Source organism: Coptis chinensis, unplaced genomic scaffold (genome assembly GCF_015680905.1).
Source record: "Coptis chinensis isolate HL-2020 unplaced genomic scaffold, ASM1568090v1 utg4047_pilon_pilon, whole genome shotgun sequence".
In the NCBI taxonomy this organism is placed as follows: domain Eukaryota; kingdom Viridiplantae; phylum Streptophyta; class Magnoliopsida; order Ranunculales; family Ranunculaceae; genus Coptis; species Coptis chinensis.
Window position 1 is genome coordinate 47,548 of NW_028238151.1, and position 23,659 is coordinate 71,206.

Sequence of the window (23,659 nt, forward strand, 5' to 3'; positions counted from 1 at the left end):
CTACGCATGGCATGCGTAGAATGAGATCCTACCCCACTTCATCTTTCATCTGACCCCATAACCAAAAAACAAAAAACAAAACAAAAAAATTATATACTCCATTCTATGCCAAATCAACCAGCGCCAAATGAAGAACATGTATTTTTTGACACCAAACCAACTTGCGTCAAAGGTACTATGTACTCTCTAAATTACTCTGTATGTATAGAGAGTAGTTTGGAGATAGAGAGTAAAACCACCAGAAGTGACTCCCTTTTATGGGGATAGGGAGCCATTGGACTCGGCCTAATAACGTGTATGAATTCTCTATGTTCTGTTCTAGTAAACCAAATGAATTGCATTTGTAGCAAATGGTTCTAAGCAAAATGAATTGCATCTGTAATGAAATCTCTATGTTCTGGTACAAAGGAATTGCATTTGTACCCTTTTTGTTTAAATTTACTTACAAATAGCGGGAGACAATAACAAGAAGGGTGAAAGAAGGCATTTGTGACTTTAGATCTCTACAAAAAGTATGTAAAACTATTGGTAACAAGGATACTGTAAACGCTATCTTTCTTATACAGTATACTTGAAAACAATATACCGCAGATTCCCTTCTTTTCCTCTTATGTCTTTTTGGTGTTTCCTATCAGTTTCTCCTTTCCGCATTGAGAATATAAAAATAAAAATAAAATGAAATAATAGAAGTCTTTTTTCCATGTTATTTTCTTCCATGGCCACTCAGATAAAATAAGAAAAACCCAATTTTATTGTTGTGAATGATTATAAACGTTTTTTAATCATTGCTGAAAAAAACAATAAAATAAAGGAAACAATTACTCTTTAGTGTTGACATTTACAGCAACTGGTCCTGAACAGTAAGGACAGTTCCCAAACAGAACATCAAACGACCTGCAATGTATGATTAGAAGAACCATAAACTGCACAGAACATAAAAAGTGATCCAAAACAACCATATACTACTATAAACAAAAATTGTAAAGGCTATGCAACTGACGAAAGGGTAGACCTAAGAGTTCTGCTTTACATTTGTACGTATTTAAGTTAAATTAGCAAAAGTTTTAATGGCTTTACTATATATATATAAACAAGTATGTGAACCGTGCTACACACCGATTTTTTCAAGTCTTCAAACCCGTCGCCTCAAATATCTATCTTTTATTACTATATAGGTAGTCTGGTTTTTTGGATTTTAATTCTAATTCAAGTAGTAGTATAAAAACGCTGGGGAACTGATTATATAATTCCAGTGATGTAAAGGAGGTGCTTCTAAAAGGGGAGGGGGGGAGTGATGATATTTTTAGTGTTGAGGGAGGTGCTTCTAAATTGAAAAGAAAAAGAAAATCCCGTATTCGACATTTGTGTGTGTGTGTGTGTGGTTGGGTGGTGGGTGGGGGTCCTGGATGTCCGACTAGGATTAGATATGGCCAATCTACATTGTTGTACCTTGAATATGTAGTAAATGTAACATCTTTACATTTCCTTTATTTCATCGCATAAATGGAATAGGTGGAAATTAAATTTAGCTTACCGCCTCGTTGTTGTGATAGAACACAACCAATCCCCAAGACAAACACTATGAAAAGCTCTACTGCAGCTGATATTGTCGCACACATAGTCAGGCCTACTTCCACTCTTTGCCCCAAGCTCATTATCTTCATTGACATTCGACAGATAAACAACAATAATAACTAACTAACCGATCACAAAGAGGAAAAAAAAAATGTAATGTGAACTTACCAACTGGAAGATACTGAGCATAACAAATTCCGCATTCAACTTGATGTTGGAGATTTTGTAGACATGGAGGTCTAGGAAGTGAAGTCTCCAATATATTTGCAAGATTTTCATGGAACGGTGCATCTTTCTTCCTAAATGTCAAATAAATTCCATATGAATTTAATAGACATAAAACAGAGAGAGGTTTAGACAGGAACGCAGGAAATGGTTATCCAACCAATATACTAGACATAGCACATGGAAAGCTCATGAAATATATGACCTGCAATCCCCCCAAGTATCCATAAACATAAAGAGAAAGTCAAATCAATAAGATTCATGTAAGGAATTTGGAATTTCATATCATCCAGCCCCTACGCCACAATATATAGATAAACTAATAAAAGAAGCCTGTTTGAAGTATGGGGTTTACTTGATTGTGAAAGAAAACTTAGTTCCTATGAGCTGCATATAACAAGGGACTCAAAATATGTAACTACTACTCTCAATAAACAATGATCTAACCCAAACTACCATGCTGATATTGGCTTACCTTCCACGCCTAGTCCCAAGCACATAGCTTAGCCTCGATATTCGTAGGTGATATATTATTAGATTATGTCCAGGTTCTAAGATAGCTTCCTAACGGATGGCAGACTAAAGCCTGGAGCTACCATCACCACTCATGGGTAGTGGTTCAAGTCGAGCCTAGCCTGGTGCTCCATTCGTGTGTAGTTAATACATTATTGATTATTGAGATAATAGATATGGCTAACTTATAAAGTCAACATTAACATACAACCACAATATCATCTTATTGCTAGGTTACATGGACACACCATATTTTGAAAAAAATCCGTGTCCGATACGTATCCATGTGTCCGTGGACACATATTGTATGTAATTTACCTCGAATTTTGATATTTTGCCGTGTCCAACAATTCGTATCCGTGTCCGATACGGAAACACCTACCCATGTCAACGTAACCTAGTTTTATTGCATGATAACCTACTATGCTGAAAAACGATCCTCATATCCATTATCCAGGTATAAATATTCAAGGCCAATTTATAGTCACTTTAACCTATACTTCACAGTTCACAGCAATACATGCTATTAAAGTCAGATCTAGATATTATATTGTTCACAAATAATAACTTTCAAATTACCATCTTTTGCTATTTCGTCTCCACGTCTTTCTGAGAGAGTCTACTAATGAGTTTGGTCCCAGAAAACGACATCTAAACAGACAAGCACACTCCTTTAGTGAATGAACATTGTGGGAGCATAAAAAATATCAAAAGAGATCAGATGAATCTTACTCTGGTAATGAACTTGGGCTGTGTTCACTTACAGATAACACGATACAGCAATCATTTCCTAATTTAATTGTGAACTTGGTAAGAAACAATCAAAAAGTTGAAGAACAAAGAAAAGAACCACCAAAAAAAACCCAGAAGAAATTTACCTATGTTGATCTGGCGAAACGATGTTGCTCGTGATGGTTGTCTTTGGTGGACAACCCAGAGATTCCTATCAATATTTTGCAAGGTATACCAGAATTCATGAAGCTTCTCCAAATGCTAGACATGATTCTAATGTTCATCAGTAACACTGGGGGTACTTAGACAGTGATATGGTTTAGTGTCGGAAGTACTCGAGACAGTATATTATAACAACGCATTTATTCAACTTGCCAAAACTACCTCACGGAACTGGTGCACAACATCCTTCAACCGCAACGTTACTAACCAATTCAACTCGCAAATGTAAGGCACATCCTGAAGAGGAAGACCAAATGAGACATTTAGATGCAGAATACATTGTAAACCATAAGTTGGAAAGCTGCATAAAAAGTTTAAAAATCTGCCATGTTGTATGTAGGTCAGAACTTAGTAAACATAACATAATGTGCTAAGTAGTTGTGAATACAGTTAATCATGCTATCCAAGATGTCAATATCTTCAGATCTTGTTATATATATATCTATTCTAATAAAGAAAGCGAACTCCCCACAAAAAAACGGTTTTTTGGTTCAACATGTTTGGCTAAAAAAAAATACGCGTTATATTTTCCAAATTTACTCCCAAATTCGCTTATCTCATCTATATTACCCAAAAAAAAAAAAAAAAAAATGGTAAACCACTCTTCTTCTCCCAACCGACGTCGCACCCTTTCACTTCGATAATCTGCTTCAAAAAAAAAAAAAAAACCTCTTAAAACAAAACGGTTTATAACTCGCCCGATATTAATCGCTTACCAAAAAAACTGCTTCATCTCATGCTATGCTTCATCTCATCCTATTAAGTCGCTTCATCAGTGCTTCTCATAGAGAAATTTGGTGCATCTGTCAGCCGTTAAAAAAGGTTTATTCCAAACAATAGATAAACTGTTATGGTTAGGATTATATTTGTGATTTACATTAATTCATCGATTCATTTTCTACATCTTCCCTCAATTCATTATTACATTTTTTCCTATTTGGACTTACGCATGAATTTGATTAAATTTGAATGTGACAGAATGGATTGCTCTATTGAACAAATGAGAGAACAAGCCCGTGAAAGATACAGAGTTCGAAGGCTACTTATGGATGATGAGAGAATAAATACACAAAATGTTAGAAGGGTACAGAAGAAGACTTCTGAGAGAGACGAACAAAGACAAACAAATGTAGTCGGTGCAGTTGCGAGGGATCAGAACATTACTTCTCAGATTTCAGATACTTATAGTGGGGTTCAACAGACTCCAGTCACCACTTTTATGCGTAGACATCGAAACTGTGCGAGGAATTTCAGAGACTCAAACGCATTTGTTGCGTTTCATCTAGCAGATACAAGGACCTATAGATTTTGCATGGCCTTTTGTTAAGTCGAGAGACATCTGATTTTTGTTGTAATCTGGAAAGATTGTGCTTACTCAGATCGCATCCCCACCAGAAATCTTAGCACTTTTTGAGGACCAAACACCTATTGGTCGTGATTTTCGACGTCAAATCCGCTCTTACAATCATGTCTTTTCGTTCACATCGATGGGTGTGCAATTCGATAGGTTAATTATGATGGTTCTGTATACTACGTACTAAAATGTTTGAATTTCTTTGATGGCAGCATTACAGGGAATTTAAGGATCTCTGAATAGCTGCTCTACTGGTAGATAATGGAGAAGACGGTGGCGACCCTAATATAGCTCTCAACCTTTTAGCTATTGCCAATACTGGTAATGCAGCATTTCTAGATGAACTTTTGAAGGTGAGGTTGGATCCTGATATTGTAGTTGTTGGCTTTATAGTTGAAAATAACATTTGAATAACAGTTTTATGTTCTATACGTTTCCTCTTTCAGTTTTATTGCCATAAATCTCATTATGTAAGTTGCTAAGTCTTTACAAGCATATTGGAGCTAGGTCTGGAATTGGAGTCATTTTGATGGCTAATAGATTAAACGTGGCAGCAGTTAGGGATCAAGTCATCAAACTCTAAACATAGAGGGAGGACGAATTTCTAGGTTAGAATTTGGGATGTGTCGATCATTGGAAATTGTCTAAGATCCAATATGATCTGCCAAGTGCTATATATACTCTCAGATTCACTCTATCTACCACAGAAAATATTGAGTAGCTAGACATGATGTGGTATCTAGACACGTACTGAAACTCTTTTTTATTTACAATATTGTATGTTCTTTCTCTTTTTTATTTACAATATTGTATGTTCTTTAGCTTTGTCTTTTTACATTAAGTAACAACTATAAATGCTTTCATACAGGAATCGAGCTTTGAAATCGGATGTCCACTATTATTGATATTGTACGAAAATACTAATACAATGCGAGAAATTATTCGGATGGAGATTGTCTCTTTTCAAAATAAGTTTCAGTACTATGATTTTTGATAATTGTCATATTAATGTTGAAGTTTGCAGTAGCATTTCATCTGTTAAGTATCTCTACAAGTATGTTTACAAAGGGCTAGACTGTGTATCTCTAGAAGTGCGTCGTGGACCTGAGTTTGATGAGATACAACACTTTGTTGATGGAAGATGGAATTGTGCACCTGAGGCTTTGTGGAAAATTTGTAAATTTGCCTTGAGTAAGATTTATCCATCTGTTGAAAGACTACACATTCACTTGCCGAACAGGCAACAGCTTCGATACTACAGTCATCAGTCTGTCTCCAATGTACTTGCAGATGAGCTCAATTCTAAAACTATGCTAACTGAATTTTTCAAGTTATATAGAGATGATCATGAAGCAAGGCAATTATTATACAGAGAATACCTGAATATTACCGGTGGCTTGCAAAAGAAAGGACTTGGGTTCGTCGATTATCAACATTGAAAGTTATTGGAAGAATATATACCATTCATCTTTCGGAAGGTGACATATTTTTCCTCAGGGTTCTTCTGAATCATGTTAGGGGTCCCACATCTTTCCATGATATGCTTTATGTTAATGGTGAGAGATGCAAAACTTTCAAAGAAGCTGCTGAAAGACTTGAACTCTTAGAAAATGATGATAGTTATCGAGCATGCCTTGAGGAAGCTTCTAGAGTCAAAATGTCATCTGCTTTGAGAAGTTTATTTGTTACGATTTTAGTCTACTGTCAACCAACAGGTGTGCGCAGATTGTGGGATGAGTTTGTCATGGCGATGTCTGAGGATTACCCGAGTTCGCTACACGTGTTGAAGTATTGCACAATCAGGTTCTCAATGATATAAGTAAACTCTTAGTACTACAAAACCGGGTACTATCTGAGTACGATCTTCCTCCTTTGAAAAAGGAATTCCTTCTAGAGTCTGACTTTTCTGAACTCTTACAGAATGAGCTGTCTGTTGTAGTGCCACATGAAGATTTATTGTCTATTGATCACTTGAATCAAGAACAGTTAAGTGCTTACAGAGCTATTTTACAAGTGATAGAAGAAGAAAAACAGTGGGGTTTTCTTTGTCGATGGGCCTGGGGGTACTTGAAAGACATACCTGTATCGTGCAATACTGGCTTCTATTAGGAAAGACGGGGGAATTGCTCTTGCAACAGCAACATCAGGGATCGCAGCCACCATATTACCCAGAGGAACCATACGGCCTCTGATCCATTCAGCGATCCTCAACCTCAGGAAATACTTCAGATACTACCTCATCTGGTATGGGGAGCTTATGGTTATCCTACAAAACAAGGTGAAGGATGGATTGGGGATTCAAGGACTTGGGAGCTAGATGTTGGGGGCTTGTCCGCCTCACTCTATTTCTATCAGGTACACACTCTTACTTATAGAAGCTACAACTTCGTGATTTATGTTGGAATCAAAATGAGGGGTCGATCTGGTGGTGTCTTGATAGTGGATAACTACTACTGATCACATGATGGCAACAATTATGAAAAGTAATGGTTGACCAAGCTAATTGATTTATATCAAATAATTTTCTCTGCAAGCAAGTAGTGTTCATATGTTGTAGAATATCAACTATAGTTATTTTGGTTGATCAAGTTTCAATCTTAAGCTATTGTACTGATAATTGACTCTTAATTTCAAAATGCAGGATCCTGGAACACCACCAGCAAGAAGACAATGGATGTCCATTGATTTAGGAACAGAAGTGTATAAAGATGCTAATTCTTTGACCGAAGTGGACTGTTAGCTTAATTGGATATCGTTGTACCTAAACAATAAAGTTAGAAGGAATTGAAGTGTATTCCCAATGCAAATACCATTTAGGATATGCTAGCTGATTTCATCCCATAACAAAGTTGTAACCTTAAATGTTAATATTGCTTTTGCATGAAAAAATGCACGGTTAGTTGATCATATGATTTTCCTCTAAACTCTTCATTCTGTACCATACCTTGCTCATCACAGCACAATGCAAGTAGTCTGTAAACAGAGGCCTCTGAGTCTTTTGAGTATTACTTACTGGTGCATGGTGAAATGAACTTCTATCACACTCATCATTTAGTTCCTTCTAGCACATAAAAGCGGGTCTGATTTGTTCTATATATACTTATGTACTTAGCCATTTAGGCGTAGATTTCGCTCCTAAGGGCGTATAATGTGTTCTCAAAGAAGATTGGGTGAAGATGTATTCAGTCTACAGTAGCAGCAGCTTGGAATGTTGGAATTTTGTTTGTGTTAGCCAATGATTTATTTATTTGTACTTTTCTATAAGACATAATGACTTATAAACTTTAGTTTTTGCGTTAGACATATTAATATGTACAACATTTCAATTATACTTTGCTTATAATCCTTATATGCCTAATCAATTATATTATATTAACAAAATTTTAACTTCGTGAATTTTCAATAATTATTTTGTATTCAATACCACAAAATAATTCGGCCATTGCAGGCGCAGCGCGCGTGCAGTTTTGCTAGTAGAGAGAGAGAGAGGTCTATAACCACTATATGATTAAATGGTACAGAACAAGAAGGTAGGAAAAGAAGGAACAACGGCAAGCCAGAACTGCTGCATCAGAACACTGTGACTGAATCCAAAACATGTATACACCTGTGCAAAGAGTTCATGCAACGTGTGTGCAGTAACAGATGATTCATACCCCCCACAGTAAAAACTAAATAAAATGATAGCCAGCATCATAAGAACTTAACAGTAACTTAAAGAAGTGGTAACTAACCGCAGAAATTGAAGGTGCATGTCTCGGATAACTTTGAGGCAAATGTACTTCCAAAATATGTGATTGTTTCTTTGTGTCTCTACTCCAGAATGACAAAAAAAGGCTAAATTAATATCGAAAGGCAAATAATATTATCTAGACATAATAATTGCTGAAATATATTCATTATAGATTGAACTCAAAAGCCAGAAACGGCTAGAATGTTGAAGATAAAGCCAGTGACAGTTTCTTAAAAAGTAAAATACAATAGCCTATTCTTAATACTTAATACAACAGTAAATAGTTGTAAGTAGATGATATGATTGTAACGAATTCTTACAAGATGCGGAAACTAACGTAGGTAAGATCGTCAGCCAACTTCACCAGATGTTCCCATCCAACCTCTTCAATCTGCAAAAAAAAAAAAAAATGTATGTATATATACAGGGGAAGAATACAAAATTGGTTGGTCTGGTCAAATTTTATAAAAAAAAAATTACCTCGGCATACACCAAGTGGTAGAATGAAGGTGATGGACATAGCTCTCTGTGTCTATTTTGCTCGATATGTTCCTTCAATATTTACAAAAGAAAATACACCAAATCAGAGATATAAAAAAATTCGTCAAACTGAAATTGGAATTATGGATTAGAATTCGACGTGACTTACCGAGTTGGCATTCATGAGTGGCTGTTCAAAACCGTACAAGTGTTTGTGCTAATTCACAAGCACTAAACCCAAACCCCTTAATAGTTCCAAAAAGTTACAGTTTTTTGGGTCAACAGAGAAAAATAGAGTGGGGCCAGATCTTGATTTGCGAACCAAGCAGCAGTGAGACTATCCGGGCTTGGGCTATTTTTTCGTTACTAGTATACTGCATGGAATTTGTTCTAGGGTGAGCCGATGTACCGTGAGGACTATAAATTTGCGAGACAGTTTAAATAGTTTGTCCACGAGGCAGTTTAAATAGTTTGTCCACGCCCTGATTTGCTTGTTTCTTTTATTATTTTTTTTTTCCATAATGACAACAAATATTCTTTCTATTGACTATTAAATAATTATTATTTACGTAAACAAACAATTGTTAATTTATTCACTCATCAATCAAGTTAATTTACATAATAATGGAGTGTCTAATTTTAAAGTGTATGATCACAACTACTGGTTAGGTTAATTATTTTATTGGGCTAAATAATATAATTAATTAGATAGGATAGTTAGTATTTGTTGTATTAATTTATATAGTAATTTTTTAAGAAGGTTATCTATATGTATTTCTCGTTCACCCTTTTTTTCCTTTTCGATAAAAAAAAAAAAAAATGTCACATGTTTTTAAATTCTAATACATTTCATATGGTTTTTAATAATTGGAGGAGCAGGCAAGGAATAATAGGATAGGTTTATCGTAATACTTTCTTTCTTTGCACAAACGAAATTTAGTGGTTGTGGACTCATGTGTTAAGGTACCAAACAATTGAAGTCAAATTAGGAGGAAATTACCATAGACACCAAATATGACAAATGAAATGGGCTTTAATTATTCTAACGCCAAAACAGACAATAATACATTGTACATGGGAGCTGTTAGTCAAAGTTTACAAGAGTTAGCACCAGTAGCACTTTGTTTTCTTGGAATCCAGGGTACGCCAGGGTGTACTCTCGGACCCCCCTGGCTCCGCCACTGTACTGCATGGCAATGGGGAGTGAACGGAGCAGAAAGAGAGAGTTGGGTGAAAGAGAAAGGGTATTGGGGGCGAAGAAGAGAAAGAGTATTGGGGAAAAGAAAAAATGAGAGAGAAGATGAAGACCACAGAAACCAACCAATTTGATTTTTGTCTGCATACCCTTTTCTGTCAAGATCATTCGCTCGGCTCACTCGATTATATATTTAACAGGATCAAATGGCAAAATTTATAAATTTAACAAATCAGCAAGTGACCAAATAGGATTCGAGATGGTATTAAATTTATAGGTCTAAAATCCTCAAAGATACAACGAGTGCCAATAATGATAATGCAGTTATACTTATTCGTTTGGAATTTAGCATGAATGGGAGTACAAGTTCCTGTCGATTTGGGATGGTGGTCTTTGTGAGTATACATCGTGTTTCTTCGCAATATGTTTCATCGCAATTTATTGATTGAATGAATTTAAGTGCTCGCTATTCCTCTACCTATTTGGTTTTCTCCATTGAAAACATGATTGCTGTGTCATACGAAATTGGTGACCATGGAAACAACAATGATCTGAGTCACGTGTTAAATTCAACTATAAACTTTTCTAGATTTTTGGATGGTCTAGATGCACGAAGTTGAGGTTGATTAGTTGAGTTATTAATCCTAATTATCGCAAGGAATGTCCAATAAGCTAGTCAATTTTTCAACTCCAAGAATTCCGAAGCTCTTTTTAACTTACAGGAATCTGTAAGCACTTGCTAAACTAAAACTTGTTGAAAAACTAATATAGTATTACCTGATCTCTCTACACCTTATCTCTCTACACCACTACACCTATACAAAGACATAAGTCATATAAACATAAGAACCTCAAGTTCTTTCTTCAATGAAAGTCTCGCACTTACGTGTACTAAAAGAGAAAAGGTCGTGGGTTTAAACCCAATCAAAGGCATATTTCATACATATTAAAAACTAAGTAATGTTTTTATAACAACCCCCCACATGTATGAAATCAGAAAATAATTTAAGTTGGAGTGGGTTAGAAGTTATGAATGGGCTAAAGGTGTCATAAGACTCGAACATTAAAGCTTAGTGTTAGTCCTGTTTGGTTTATTTGTTGACCAAATCAACTCGAAGTTTTGAATTGTCCAACTTTTTACGTAAACCGAGTCAACGAGATAACTCACATAACTTTCAAAAATCATCATATATAGAGTTCCTCGGTTGTGCTCGTAATAGCCATGAGCTTCCTAGGTTTCATAAGTGCTACTAGGGACTAGCCTATTCAGTTCCTATAGGAAGCGGCTCCACTTTTTCATTTATATAGGTGCTTCTATCAGGAGTGTATTGTATCACTACACCCCACTAGATTCCAGCTATAGAAAGTATTAAGAGTTAAAACTCGTCCTTAATAAGATACATCATAGGGATGGGTACAGAGTTTTCACTCTAGGTTGTACTACCATCACAAATCACTCGAATAACTTGCTTTTTCATTGAACCTTGCGTATGGGATCTCAATTCACTAAAGTTGGGCGCTAGTTATCGGCGATTTTAACAAATAAGCTTCAGTATTTAATAGACTTTAACCCCATCCCCCTCAATGTACTAAAGACAAGCTTTTTAGCCAGGCCTTTAGTTAATTAGCGGATCAGTTAAGTTATCTTTTGACCTCACAAAGTCAATAGCTATTATCCCATCTCGTAACATCTGTCTCAACAGTGTTATGTTTATGACATATATGTCAAGACTCTCCATTATAGGAATTATTTTGGGCCCTCATAATACCTGCTTGATTATCACAGTGAATAGAAACCCTTGTTAGAAATTTGCCGGCAAATCAAATTTTTGAAGGGGCATACGTTTAATATTTCCGAATACTTGAAAGATTCAGAATAATTCACGATTTTTGCCTTAAAAAGTATAATACGGATTTTGATGAATTTTTCAAAAATTTGGTTAGAAAATTTTGTAGTTTTTTTTTATTTTTATTGGTAAGCCTGTTTTAAATGAGATCAGTAACTCTTTGATGCTGGAGGGGTTCGAGCCCCAGACCTCTGATATCATCACTCAAAAGTTTTACCGACTTTGCTAGTCAGCACCTAAAAATTTCTTAGTTGTTGGCATAAAATAATAATAATATTAATAATAATAAATCGATTCAAAAATTCGTTGGGAGAAGCACCTAATAGAGCTACGGCAGGGAAGATGAATAAACACAACGATGCTTGTAGGGATAACCAATATTGTTTCATTTCATTTAGTTTCGACACTTTCGATTTTTTGGCATAACAGTCTGTTGAGCTCCTTAAGAGGTTGCAAAAAGTTATTGATAGTAACGTACAATGACAGTTGGTTCTAACGAGTTTGCATTTAAAAGAATATGATTTGTCATTCAGAAAGGACTTGCAGTGCAGCTTGTTGCACGTTTGTCTTAATTATTTGTAAAACTCGGTATCATTATTAATAAAAATTTCTATTTCTTAAAAAAATGTTACTATTATTAATAAAATTTCAACTCAAAAAAAAATAATAATAATGAAAATTTGGTTTTGCGTTTTGTTATTTTTATGTACTCTATGTCCTCACTCTTACTTTAAGTCTCCCACTCTTTTCATTGCAATCTTGAGACCAGGGGGGTAAAACTATACCTACAGCTATAGGACGAATTCTATTATCCGGCTTAAGAAGTGGAGTAAGCGGAGCACTCGCTATGAATTCTGCTAACGGCTGTGGACATCGTCCCTGTAACTAAAGATTCACCACAGAGGTCAATGTATCTAGCAAATCGCAGACGAAATAGCCACCAGAGCACCACCACATGGCATCTAACAAGTCCGAAAGCACGAGATCATCTCGGCCACAAGAAATGCCTTTTGGGAACGACTTAATGCATGACAAAAATGTGTCACTCTCTACCAATAAAGGGGGCTAAACAAGAGGAACAGTTGGTCTCACAGGTGGTTGTTGCATCGGGTGTTTCTCCTTTAATGCATACATAGTCTCCACAGTATTGGAGGCAACCCCCGATGATGACAACACTTTTATTGCTGCAGCTGCAGCAAAATGTCCATCAACAACTTTCTGTAAGCATCAACGCACATTCTAAGTGGGGACGGATTTCCTGCAGGTTGACTAGATTGAATGAGACTCTATTACAGATTCTAACAAATGGAACACCCCACTAGGCTCATTCCATGTCGTCAAAGAATGGAAAATTTGTTTCTGCTGAAGATTTTTTCGAGTACCAGAACAACGTTCCTGACGATTATGTGGTTGAAAAACTTGCAGAGTGCAGTGTGACAAAAGAAAGAGATGAACTCAAGGCATAACTGGACCAAGGTCAGCCGTAATATCCTAGAGAGCATATTTTAATGCACCAGAAAAAGTCAAATGACAAGCACGTGGTATATTTTTCACAGTACGAAAAGATATACAAAATGCACTATCAAGTAACGTCTCATCAAGATGCGAAGCAACACCAAGCGGATTAGGGGTATCACCATTACCCTTGTGTGTCATGAGTGTAAGATCTATAGTGTTGAGCTTAGGCGGCAGCTGTGGTATGCCCACAATGACACATGTGAGTTCTCCACTCTCCATCAAAGTAGGTGGTTCTATGGTATCATCTAGATGACAACATGGTATACCAAGTGCATGGATGTAAAGACAAATGCCACATATCCATTTTTTTTTTTTAGTATGTATACTCTTCAAATAAAAGATTTTTTTTTTTTTTTTTTTTTTTTTTTGTATATACTATTCGAATAAAAGAAAATGTTTTTTTTTGGAAATTTACAAATAATTAGGACAAGCGTGCAACAAGCAAGCGCCCACAAGTCCTTTCCCCTCCAGCAAATCCTATCATTCTAAAACAAACTCGTTAGAACCCAGCTATCATAACGCTACTACCCATAACCTTCCTCAAGTCTCTTGAGGAGCTCAACATATTGTTGTTCCAAGAAACTGAAAGTGTCAAACTAAACGGAATGAAACAATGTTGGTAAGCCCTACAAGCGTCTTCATGCTCCTCTATTTTTTCTGTCGCTGTTCTCTTAGCTGCTTCTCCCACCTCAAAGCCACCATTTCCCAACCCTACCAACGGAGAGACTCCAGTTACATCCACATATGCATGTTTTCCCTCATACCAACTGCATGTAAATCAAGATATCCGCAGGGCGAAGTGTTGATCTGCCCTCATTTGGATCAGTGAGAAAGTTAACATGAGCTTCTTTCTTCACTTGTACTCCAGCCATCCAAAATGCATCACACAAAATGTCTCTAACATAATCATGTCGGTATTTAAAACCCAAAAAATGTCTACAATGTGCTACATGGTCTCCATAAGCATCTAATCTATTTTTTTTTGCATACAGGGCAATTAAAGACTACCATCAGAGTACAGAGAAATCATAAAACTGTATCGGAGAATGGCACGATACTCCACCTGTGACATACGCTGTCCAAGTCTCTCCATCGAAAAAGTAAGTAGAAAATCTTTTGCATGTTCCGACTGCAAACATCCAATGACTGCTGATAGGATCTAGATCCTATATAGAACAATTGATCCTTGATTGGTCAATCCACCACCTTTGATCTTTTGATTAGAAGATCTAACTACCAAACCCTAAGGCTTAAAAGAGATATTATTCATTATACTCTGTATTACAACCTAAAACAACCTTATATAATGGTTGAGATATGTTAAATAAGGAATCCTACTATATTTAGGATTCTAATAATAAGAAAACTACTAAAATAAATATATGCCTATAGAACACGGGTTGCATGCATAGACCTAGTGGTCATGGTGCGTGTCACACTGGCTAAGTTAGGGTTCCCAACATCCCCTCGCCCTTAAGAAAAGGCTTGTCTCAAGCCTTAAATGATGGATAACGGTTATGAATAGTAGCAAAGATCTTCCCAAGTAGCTTCTTCAACAAAAAAACCGGCCCCAATCAATTAACCACTCGTAACTTCGAGCCTTGATATCTTGAGTCCAATACTGTCATTGGTACCCCAGCTAAATTCATCTGCATGTACTGGTAACTTTGTAGAAACAATTGTTCTTGCTCCCAATGATTGCTTTAATGCTGAAACATGGAACACGGGGTGTATTTTGCATGTAGTAGGTAGATCCAATTTATAGGCAATTGCACCAATTCTGCTTACTATTGGGAATGACCCATAGAACTTTGGAGAAAATTTTGAATACAATTGCGTTGCTACGGTGCTTTGTCGATATGGATGGAGGCATAAATATACCCAATCATTCACTGCAAACTCCCTTTTTATTATTTTAGCATCTGTATAAATCTTCATTCTGTTTTTGAGCTTGACCATGTTGGACTTGAGTAGTTGAAGTGTCAAATGTCTCTCGCCTCTTAGAGTAATATCGACTGCATGAACTGCTGTTGAGCCTCGTATATGGGCTAAAATGGAGGGTGGTACACGGCTATAGACTACTTCAAATGGAGTCATTTTAATTGCTGAGTGATACGTGGTATTATACCACCATTCGGCCCAAGGAAAGGTAAGTCACCCAAGTGCTTGGGCGCTTAAACTTGCAAAGCATCTCAAATAACATTCTAATGTGCGATTTGTGACTTCAGTTTGTCCATCCGATTGAGGGTGATAGGCGGAACTTTGACACAGTTATGTTCCTTGTGAACAGAAAAAAGCTTCCCAGAAGGTGCTGATGAAAATCAGATCTCTATCACTCGACTATTGAGCGAGGTGGCCCGCATGGTTTAACTATGTCTCAATGAAAACGTTAGCAATAGAGCTTGCGCAAAGTAAGGATGTGCTAGGGCTGAAATGCGATATTTGTTAAGTCCGGTCTACTACCACAAGAATAACCGCTTTGTTGAGGAACCGTGGAAGGCCTTCAATAAAATCCATGGATATATCAAGCCAAACGCCATCGAATAGGTAATGGGTTGAGGGTGCCAAGAGGAGAGATTGCTTCAACTTTATTCTTTTGACATGTCACACATTGTGCTACAAAATTCTTCACCGGCCGCTTTCATTCCTTGCCGGTAGAAACATGTTTGCAATCGCTTTGTAAGTATCAGTAAAATCCCTGAGTGTCCCGCTACTGGTGTAGCATGAAACTCAAAGAGAATGTTATCGCACCATGCAGAGTTAGGGGAAACCACTATGCATCCTTTATAACGCAAGATGCTTTGATCAAACGTAAAAAACTTACGTACTGAGGAGTTGGCTTGGATAGTTGTAATGATTTTTTTCATTGCTGGATCATTGGTGCATTCTTCACTGATGCTAAGCTCTGATTGGTAAGCTCTTGTGGAGAATTATCAAAGAGCCAGACAAAAGATGGGCATCTAGTCTCATACGGAAATACTCACCTAACACACTTTTACTCAGGGCAAAACGCCCTTGAAATGCTTCCAAAATCTGGAAAGGTATTATCAAAGTGAATAATGATATCCTTCCAAATCTCTGCTGGCACATTGGCGATGGGTCCAATATCAATATCTGGATTGACCCTTGGGTACCTACGTTACCCACTCTAAAGCCCATAGCCCCCATAGGCCTAATGCCATTAATTCAAGAGCTGAGTTGATTGATCCCACCAATCGAACATGGAACACTACTATCATAAATAATCTCTTCATCCCTTCTATTGTTGATGAGATTATGAAAATACCGTTAAGCCAAACTAGGCACGAATACACTATCAGATGGTTGGGCGATAATAACAGAGAACTCACGGTCAAATCTGTGTACAAGTACCTTAGCAGGAACTTATACAACGATGAAGGGAATGATCCCCAGTTCTGGAAGTTTATATGGCAACTAAGTGTAGCAGAGAGGGTAAAGATCTTCCTTTGGAAAAAAAAGTAAAAAATGGGCTGTGCCTACTCGAGAGAATCTTCACTTTCGACATATCATTCAGTCTGTTATTTGCTCAAGGTGTAGTAATCAAGTCGAATCCACTGCACATGCCCTCTTCCATTGCACCATCATCAGGCGAATCTGGTATGCTTCTAACATGTGCATTAGAACTGAAAACTGGGATCCAGGTGAGAACCTCTACTCTATTATTTGCAAACTTATTGATAGTAATTCATCAAAACTCGGTATTATTGATTTGCTTAGCATTATGGGCACTATTATGTATTCGATTTGGCTAGATAGAAATGACATCATTTTTAACAAATATTGCCATAACTCTATTGCATGCACCCTTACTAAGGCTTCGTCATTCATCACATCTAATATAGGGATGAAATGCACTAAAAGTGCATTAGTTGAATCTTGGCCTAAGCCAAGATTGGTTTTATGTCTCAATAGATGCATCATGGATGGATGAACTTCCCATGCCGGTCTAGGTTTTGCTTTATGGAATAATAATGGGGTTTGCATTGGTGCAGGACACGACAGGACTACATCTAGAGATCCAGAAGAGGCAGAGGCTCATGCCATCTTCAAAGGAATAGAACTAGCTAGGAAAATGAAGGTCAAGAAACTAATGATCTTGACGGATTGTATGAACTTAGTTGCTACCATGGAAAAGCGACCAAGACTACTATCATGGGGACCGGTCTCTATTGCTCAGGATATTTATTTTATTTCTTCAAAGTTACGTTGGATGACTGTAAAACTTTATATATTGGTAGATCCTTAAATATTGTAGCTCATAGTCTAGTATCTAGGGGAGGTCGAGCACTTCCGTTCTTTTGTTTGGATAGAGCTTCGGCAAAATCCCTAATTGACCTGTGTAAGTGTTAGTCCCATTGAGGGAATCCCTCCATTTATGTGGGGGTGATTCCCTTTTTGCTTAAAAAAAACTTTGTGTTCAACTTAAAAAACTCCTTATATATGACTTTATACTTAAAAGCTAGTAGGCTTGAGAGATACAGTCTTAGTTGTTAGAACAAGTCCAATGAGATGCCATATGAGATGCTAAAAGCTATATATATAACAACCCAAAAACCAAATAATCATTCCAATGGAGCTATTAGAAGGGTCTTAATAAATTTGGTTGGTGTGATATACCCAGCTAAATTTGTAGCCTTGTCTAGCAACTTTTAAAAAAAAGTTCTAGGAGACTGACGACAGAGTTTAGAGTCGTCCATGCGTTAAGTTGCAATAGACGGCAGAAACTTTGTCGTTTGTATTGTTCACTGTTACTATTCAAAGGGTAAATAGTGACCGATGGCAGAAAGTTTGCCGCCCATCTACCAGTTCGACAAAATGCTAAAAAACAACCCATTAGACTTGTTTTTCATGTTTTGGTATGCCAAATTTGGCTGGACTGCTAAAAAAAATCTAAAAACCATATGTGGCATACTATAGCACCCCCCATTGGACTTGGTCTTATATGATATTCATTTCGTATCAAATAATATTGTTTAATTAATTTGTATTTGATGTATTTGATGTTTTATGTTAGTTTCGTTTTTTTTGGTTCAATTCTCTTAATCATTTTGTTACTTGCTCTTAAACACGGTTATGGTTACTTTTTTTTTGCTAAAGGGTAATTTTGATTATAACTGAAAAAAGTACAGAGAGAGATGCAGAAGGAAAATAAAAAGGGAAAGAGTTACAGTTTGTATTTTAGGTCCTTGGAATGGATTTCCAGGAGCTATGACACTTAAGCTATTAAACTTGTCTATAGTAGGTTGTCATTGTCTCTTCTTTTTCGCCGAAAAGTGGTTTTGCCATGCCACCAAGCTTTAGTCCCTGTTGCTAGTCGGTTATGGTTACTAGACAAGTGATTGAGCATGCTTATAGGTGGCCTCTTAGGAATCGAGATATTGAGAGTTGCCATTTTGCTGAGAGGTTATCCCTGTGACTTAAGCAAAAACAAAATTCAAATTCAAATCATCTGGAACACATGTCATGATTTTGTGAACTCTATCCGACAGCTATCACCAATCCTTATCAAATGGTCATATTAGTAAATAACAGGGTGTGGGGAGCCTATGTTTTTTGAAGAAAAAATTGGGGTGTGGAGAGAGGAAGTTGGGGTGTGATGAGTATTACTTATATAAATTGCTATCTTCGAGATCTCAGTTTGATTCATTTATAAGGATGTGTTTAAAAGTTCCTCAAACCAAGGCCCAAAATATCGATATCGATCAACATATCGGTGTACCCAAAAACCGATATATATCGGACATATCGGATATATCCATTATTTTGGTGACTATTCCAAACTATTTAAAATATCGAAAATATCGGATATATCGGACATATAATATCGGAAATATCAGAAATATATCGGAAATATATTGGAAATATCGGATTTATATTAAAAAATAGTCAAAAAGTCAACCGATATATATCGTAAATATCGGATATATCGATTATATCGGCGATATAAAATTTTATATCGGAAATTCCGATATATATCGGAAAAAAATGAGTTCTATATTCGGTGGATATATATCGGAAATATCGATGTCAGTGTACTAATATACCAATATATATCGGCGATATATCGGATATATCGGGATTATCGGCGATATTTTGGTCCATGCATCAAACTCGGTGCATTTGAATTTAAAGAATGTTGCTAATTGTTCAGATTTGTGGTGTCGAAGAAAAATGTCGAGTAGAATTTTGCAATCCAACGACAGAGATCTTTTAATCGCAATATACATTCGCATGTATATATATATGGTGGGCCTTTCTTGAGGTCCAACGTGTGTATTTATTATGGTCTTGCAATAGAGTCCAAAACAAGGGTGGTGGAGGCGTGGAGCCCCAATTGCATACAGTGGGCCTTTCTTGAGGTCCATAACAATTCAAACTCCCAAACAGGGCATGTCCTCCTTACTCGTTTGCAATTTTGCAATCTCCTTTTATCTGGTACTTGTCTATCTCCTTTATATCAACTTCCAAGTTGATATGTTGATATAAAGAATTACAATTTACAACCCATAGCTCAGCAAGCCAGTATACCCTCCAGTGCTAGCGCTTATCGCCTTATCCCACTAGAACTGCCAATTTCAGCTCAATCTAGAAGACCAATCCTGCTCGCCCTTTTTCTCTCATAAAATCAAAACCACAAAACAGCATTAGTGATTTGGTATTCCTGGGTGATATATCACTCTCAAAGTCAAAGGCACTAACCCATTAAGTGCTTTGACGTCCCAGATTAACGCTAGTTCACCCCTTATCAGGAGAGAACAGGTACATAAAGGAATTAAGGAGATGAGGCCGGATCTTCTCCGCCCGGGTGTAAATCCCACCCCACTACACCTTACAGAGAAAACATGACATATGGATACATACTTGACGTCTCAAAAAATAGGAAACAAATGGAGTCACTAAAATACAAGAAAGTAATGAATCGTTCTCTCCCCCCATAATCCGACTTTCTCTCTCTCTAAAATCTCCTATTCGTTTTCTAGTTTCTACTGAAATAATATATTTCAATATTGAATAAGGCATTGTAAAAAACTCATTTAATGGCTGGTGACTACAATATGCCATGCCTCCCATTGAAATTAAGCACAAAAATTATATAGCTAATTCACTTAATCGTAATCCAAAAAAACTACAAATTGTCTCATTAAAGGTAATTAGTCTACTACATACGATCTTGATTTGTCGCACAGGTTTGCTGTAAAGTTTAAAAAGACTTTATGATTGCAATTAAAAGAGAAATCCCAATCCAATTTCGATGAGAGAAAATAAAACATGAACGAAGATAAAACTCTACATGAATTCTGAGATTCCTTCTTCTTTGACGCCATTAAAAGAGAGATAGTGGGATTGTTTACTGGAAACAAAACTAATCAATTAAAAGCACGAATATTATTCTTAGGCTTTCTTCACTCATTTTGTTTTGTTTTTGTCCGAAGGAAAAACTTACTGCTTTTTTTTTTTTTTTTCTCCCTTAAGTTTCTACTTTTGGGGCTGTTAAATATGTATCCACATGCCATGCTTTCTTTGTAAAATGTAGAGGCCGAGATTTACACCCGGGGCCGAGAAAATCTAGTATCTTAAGGAGATATACCATTTGATTTTTATTTATTTGTTTTTGGATTATATTGGTCAAATAATTATGTACAATTATACATTACATCATTGTCGTACTTAGTCTCCTAGAGACTTCCTTTGCAGATATATCTGTTTACTTGAGATAAACTACCCCCTATAAAGGCTAGTTGCCCCTTACATTTGTCGTTCCATTGCTGTCTTCACCAATCATGCTATTACGATAAGTGTAATGGATGATGAACTAATTCATCCTTAGTGGGCCTTTCAGTGAAACCGATGTCCTTTGACATTTTACTATGGACTTATGGTTGCATTCAATGGGAGTGAACTTATTTGTCGTTGGACTTATTAAAGTAATTAAAATACTTTCCCTGCTAAATTTAGTTAGAAAATTGCTTTTATCATCAAGCACACCTTTATTGATAATTAACATGAGTGTTCCTAGACCCATTAACAATTCCTTTTCTTTCAGTAAATTATTGTAGGAAAAAATGCAAATAAATAAGAGTAGAGTTGTGATAAGGAGAGATCATTCTTTCCACGACATGGAGAGATTTAGCCTAATAGCCGTTAGATCTCACTAAGTTGGCAACTATTTCGTAGCCCACAGACAAGACAAAAAACAAAATGATTTTTGAATACCCTCAAGATACGAGTGTATGTCTATCTAATGCTACTATCGTCGATGCGCACTAAATTTAGAGAAAATAATATTTTCTTATCATTTGCCATAAAATAAATAAGATTTAGATAGAGATATCTTCTTCCCTTCACACTTACCACTTTTGATGAGCAATCTAAACATATCACGTTGCTAAAATCTAGATAGCAATATACAAATTCCACAAGTTCAAGGTTGAAAGACTTTTGCAGTTTATATGAAACTTATCAAATAGAGCCAGAAATTCCTCTCTGTATTTTTCCAAATAAACATTTGCAAATGTTAGTTTCTGGCACACAATATGTGTGGTGCCGAGTTTTTTGTGACGATAAAAATATATAATTAATATTTTCAACTAAAATTGGATGAGCATTGGAGGTTGTGGTAGAGGATTAGGGGAAATGGAATTCAAAAGAAGATATGAGAAATGAACTTGAGCAAGACAAGGGCTACATTGGAATCCAACAAAAGCTTAAGCACAATTTGCATCAACATATTTGTAGAACATCTAATAATTCGCACATTGTAAATAAAGAATATTGGGTCTAAGTGAATCATGTGTTTTTGGAAAAAATCGAAGTGTGAATATAAAATGGTCCCATATAGAAAAAGTGGTGTACTTTATCAATTAAATTGAATTGGTGTGGTAGTACATATTTTGAAACCCCAGTTGGATATGGAGAGTTTAAATCCACTCACTAGCAAATAAATATAGGTATATATTAAATATTATATGGTCTATGATTGGTGGTTTTGGGCTTGATCCGTTAAATTGCTTGGTTTTTGAAATTCGTTTTGACAGTTTTTCACACTATAAAATATGAATTTCTTTTGCCAATTTAGTAAAGAAGTTACCAGTGGTTGCTTCTTTTCTAATAGTCATAAAAATATTTTCAAACTTGTCCGAGAGATATGTTTGAAGGGATAAAGTGACTATTTGAGTAGACACAGTGACTATTTGAAGAGATATTTTGTTTTTATTCAAACCATTGTCATATTTATTCAAAAACACTCCAAAATAATTATTTTCTTTTTTCGTAACTATTTTTCTAAAAATTTTCTATTGAGAATACAAAATCCATTAAAAAATTCACTAAAACTTTAAATTATATTGCTACACTTTAGAGTTACTAATTGTTGTATCATAGCAAAACAATGCTAACTTGAAGAACTGTGAGCACTTGGACATAGGTGAAATTCATCTCAATCATCAAGTGTAATTAATTTTACGTTATTAGTATTAGTTTATAAACATTTTATTTATATTTAATTATGTTATCAATAAAATTTTATTACTGTGTTAATTTTCTATATTGTTGAAGTGGTTCTAATATCATGTACAAAATTGAATTGTTGTGTGGAAAAAAAAAGTTAAAGAAAATCAAATACAGCGACGCATAAACAATTATCTAAGAGTGTAAGACGACTTATTCGTCATCTTCATCAATCTTCATACTTAGTCGTTATGTCGTTCTATTACAGATCTACACCATCTTCTTTCATTCCTCCTATAATTTCCATATGACCATGGATCAATTCAACCTCTTTTCATGTTTTTATTGAATAGAGAATCAATGAAATATAAAAAAGAAAAAGAAAATAAATTTGATAGAATAGAGGAAGAAGAGTGGCGGGAAGAATATGAGTTTAACACGTTATCTCTTCGGGGATTTGTTACCAATTTTTTTATTTTTAAGATACAGCGACTTGCTATTATGACTAACTAGTCAATAGTAAACCACACTACCAACATATCAATGGAGTAGTGGTAAAAAAAAAAAAATATGACAGGCCATTTTTGGTAAAAAATAAGGAATATGGCGTTAATCCCGGACCGCGTTCTCACGTTATACATCTCGATCACAATGAGAATCCAGCGAGACTGGGTGTGGCCACACAAATTGCCTTGTGCGGAACTGCCGATACCCTCTCTGAATCCGGACTCAATAAACAAAAACAATGAGTTTTCTTTGGAATTAGAAAGAAATGTGGTCATTTGCCAAAAAAAAAA

The 23,659-nt window shown here is 36.0% G+C and overlaps 1 protein-coding gene and 2 long non-coding RNA genes across 4 annotated transcripts; 2 read left to right on the forward strand and 1 right to left on the reverse strand.

Annotated features, from left to right (window-relative positions):
- Nucleotides 1–730: 730 nt before the first annotated feature.
- Nucleotides 731–9,170, reverse strand: LOC147473170 (zinc ion binding protein). Of its 2 annotated transcripts, none has more exons than XM_086587763.1 (11): nucleotides 9,004–9,170; nucleotides 8,835–8,906; nucleotides 8,675–8,745; nucleotides 8,356–8,434; nucleotides 3,430–3,504; nucleotides 3,192–3,306; nucleotides 3,046–3,103; nucleotides 2,893–2,964; nucleotides 1,744–1,874; nucleotides 1,535–1,658; nucleotides 731–894 (listed from the first exon to the last, which is right to left on the reverse strand). In XM_086587763.1, the coding sequence occupies exons 1-11, from the start codon at nucleotides 9,016–9,018 to the stop codon at nucleotides 819–821; spliced, it is 888 nt and encodes a 295-aa protein (XP_086443889.1). In that variant the 5' UTR covers nucleotides 9,019–9,170; the 3' UTR covers nucleotides 731–818. The 2 variants fall into 2 exon arrangements, with proteins under 2 accessions (XP_086443889.1, XP_086443888.1); XM_086587762.1 differs by having other exon boundaries at nucleotides 8,356–8,437.
- On the forward strand, nucleotides 4,834–5,650 carry LOC147473171 (uncharacterized). Its single transcript, XR_015210552.1, has 2 exons — nucleotides 4,834–4,974; nucleotides 5,490–5,650. It is a non-coding gene; the product is annotated as an uncharacterized LOC147473171 (long non-coding RNA).
- Nucleotides 5,683–7,528, forward strand: LOC147473172 (uncharacterized). Its single transcript, XR_015210551.1, has 3 exons — nucleotides 5,683–6,099; nucleotides 6,337–6,976; nucleotides 7,263–7,528. It is a non-coding gene; the product is annotated as an uncharacterized LOC147473172 (long non-coding RNA).
- Nucleotides 9,171–23,659: the final 14,489 nt, after the last annotated feature.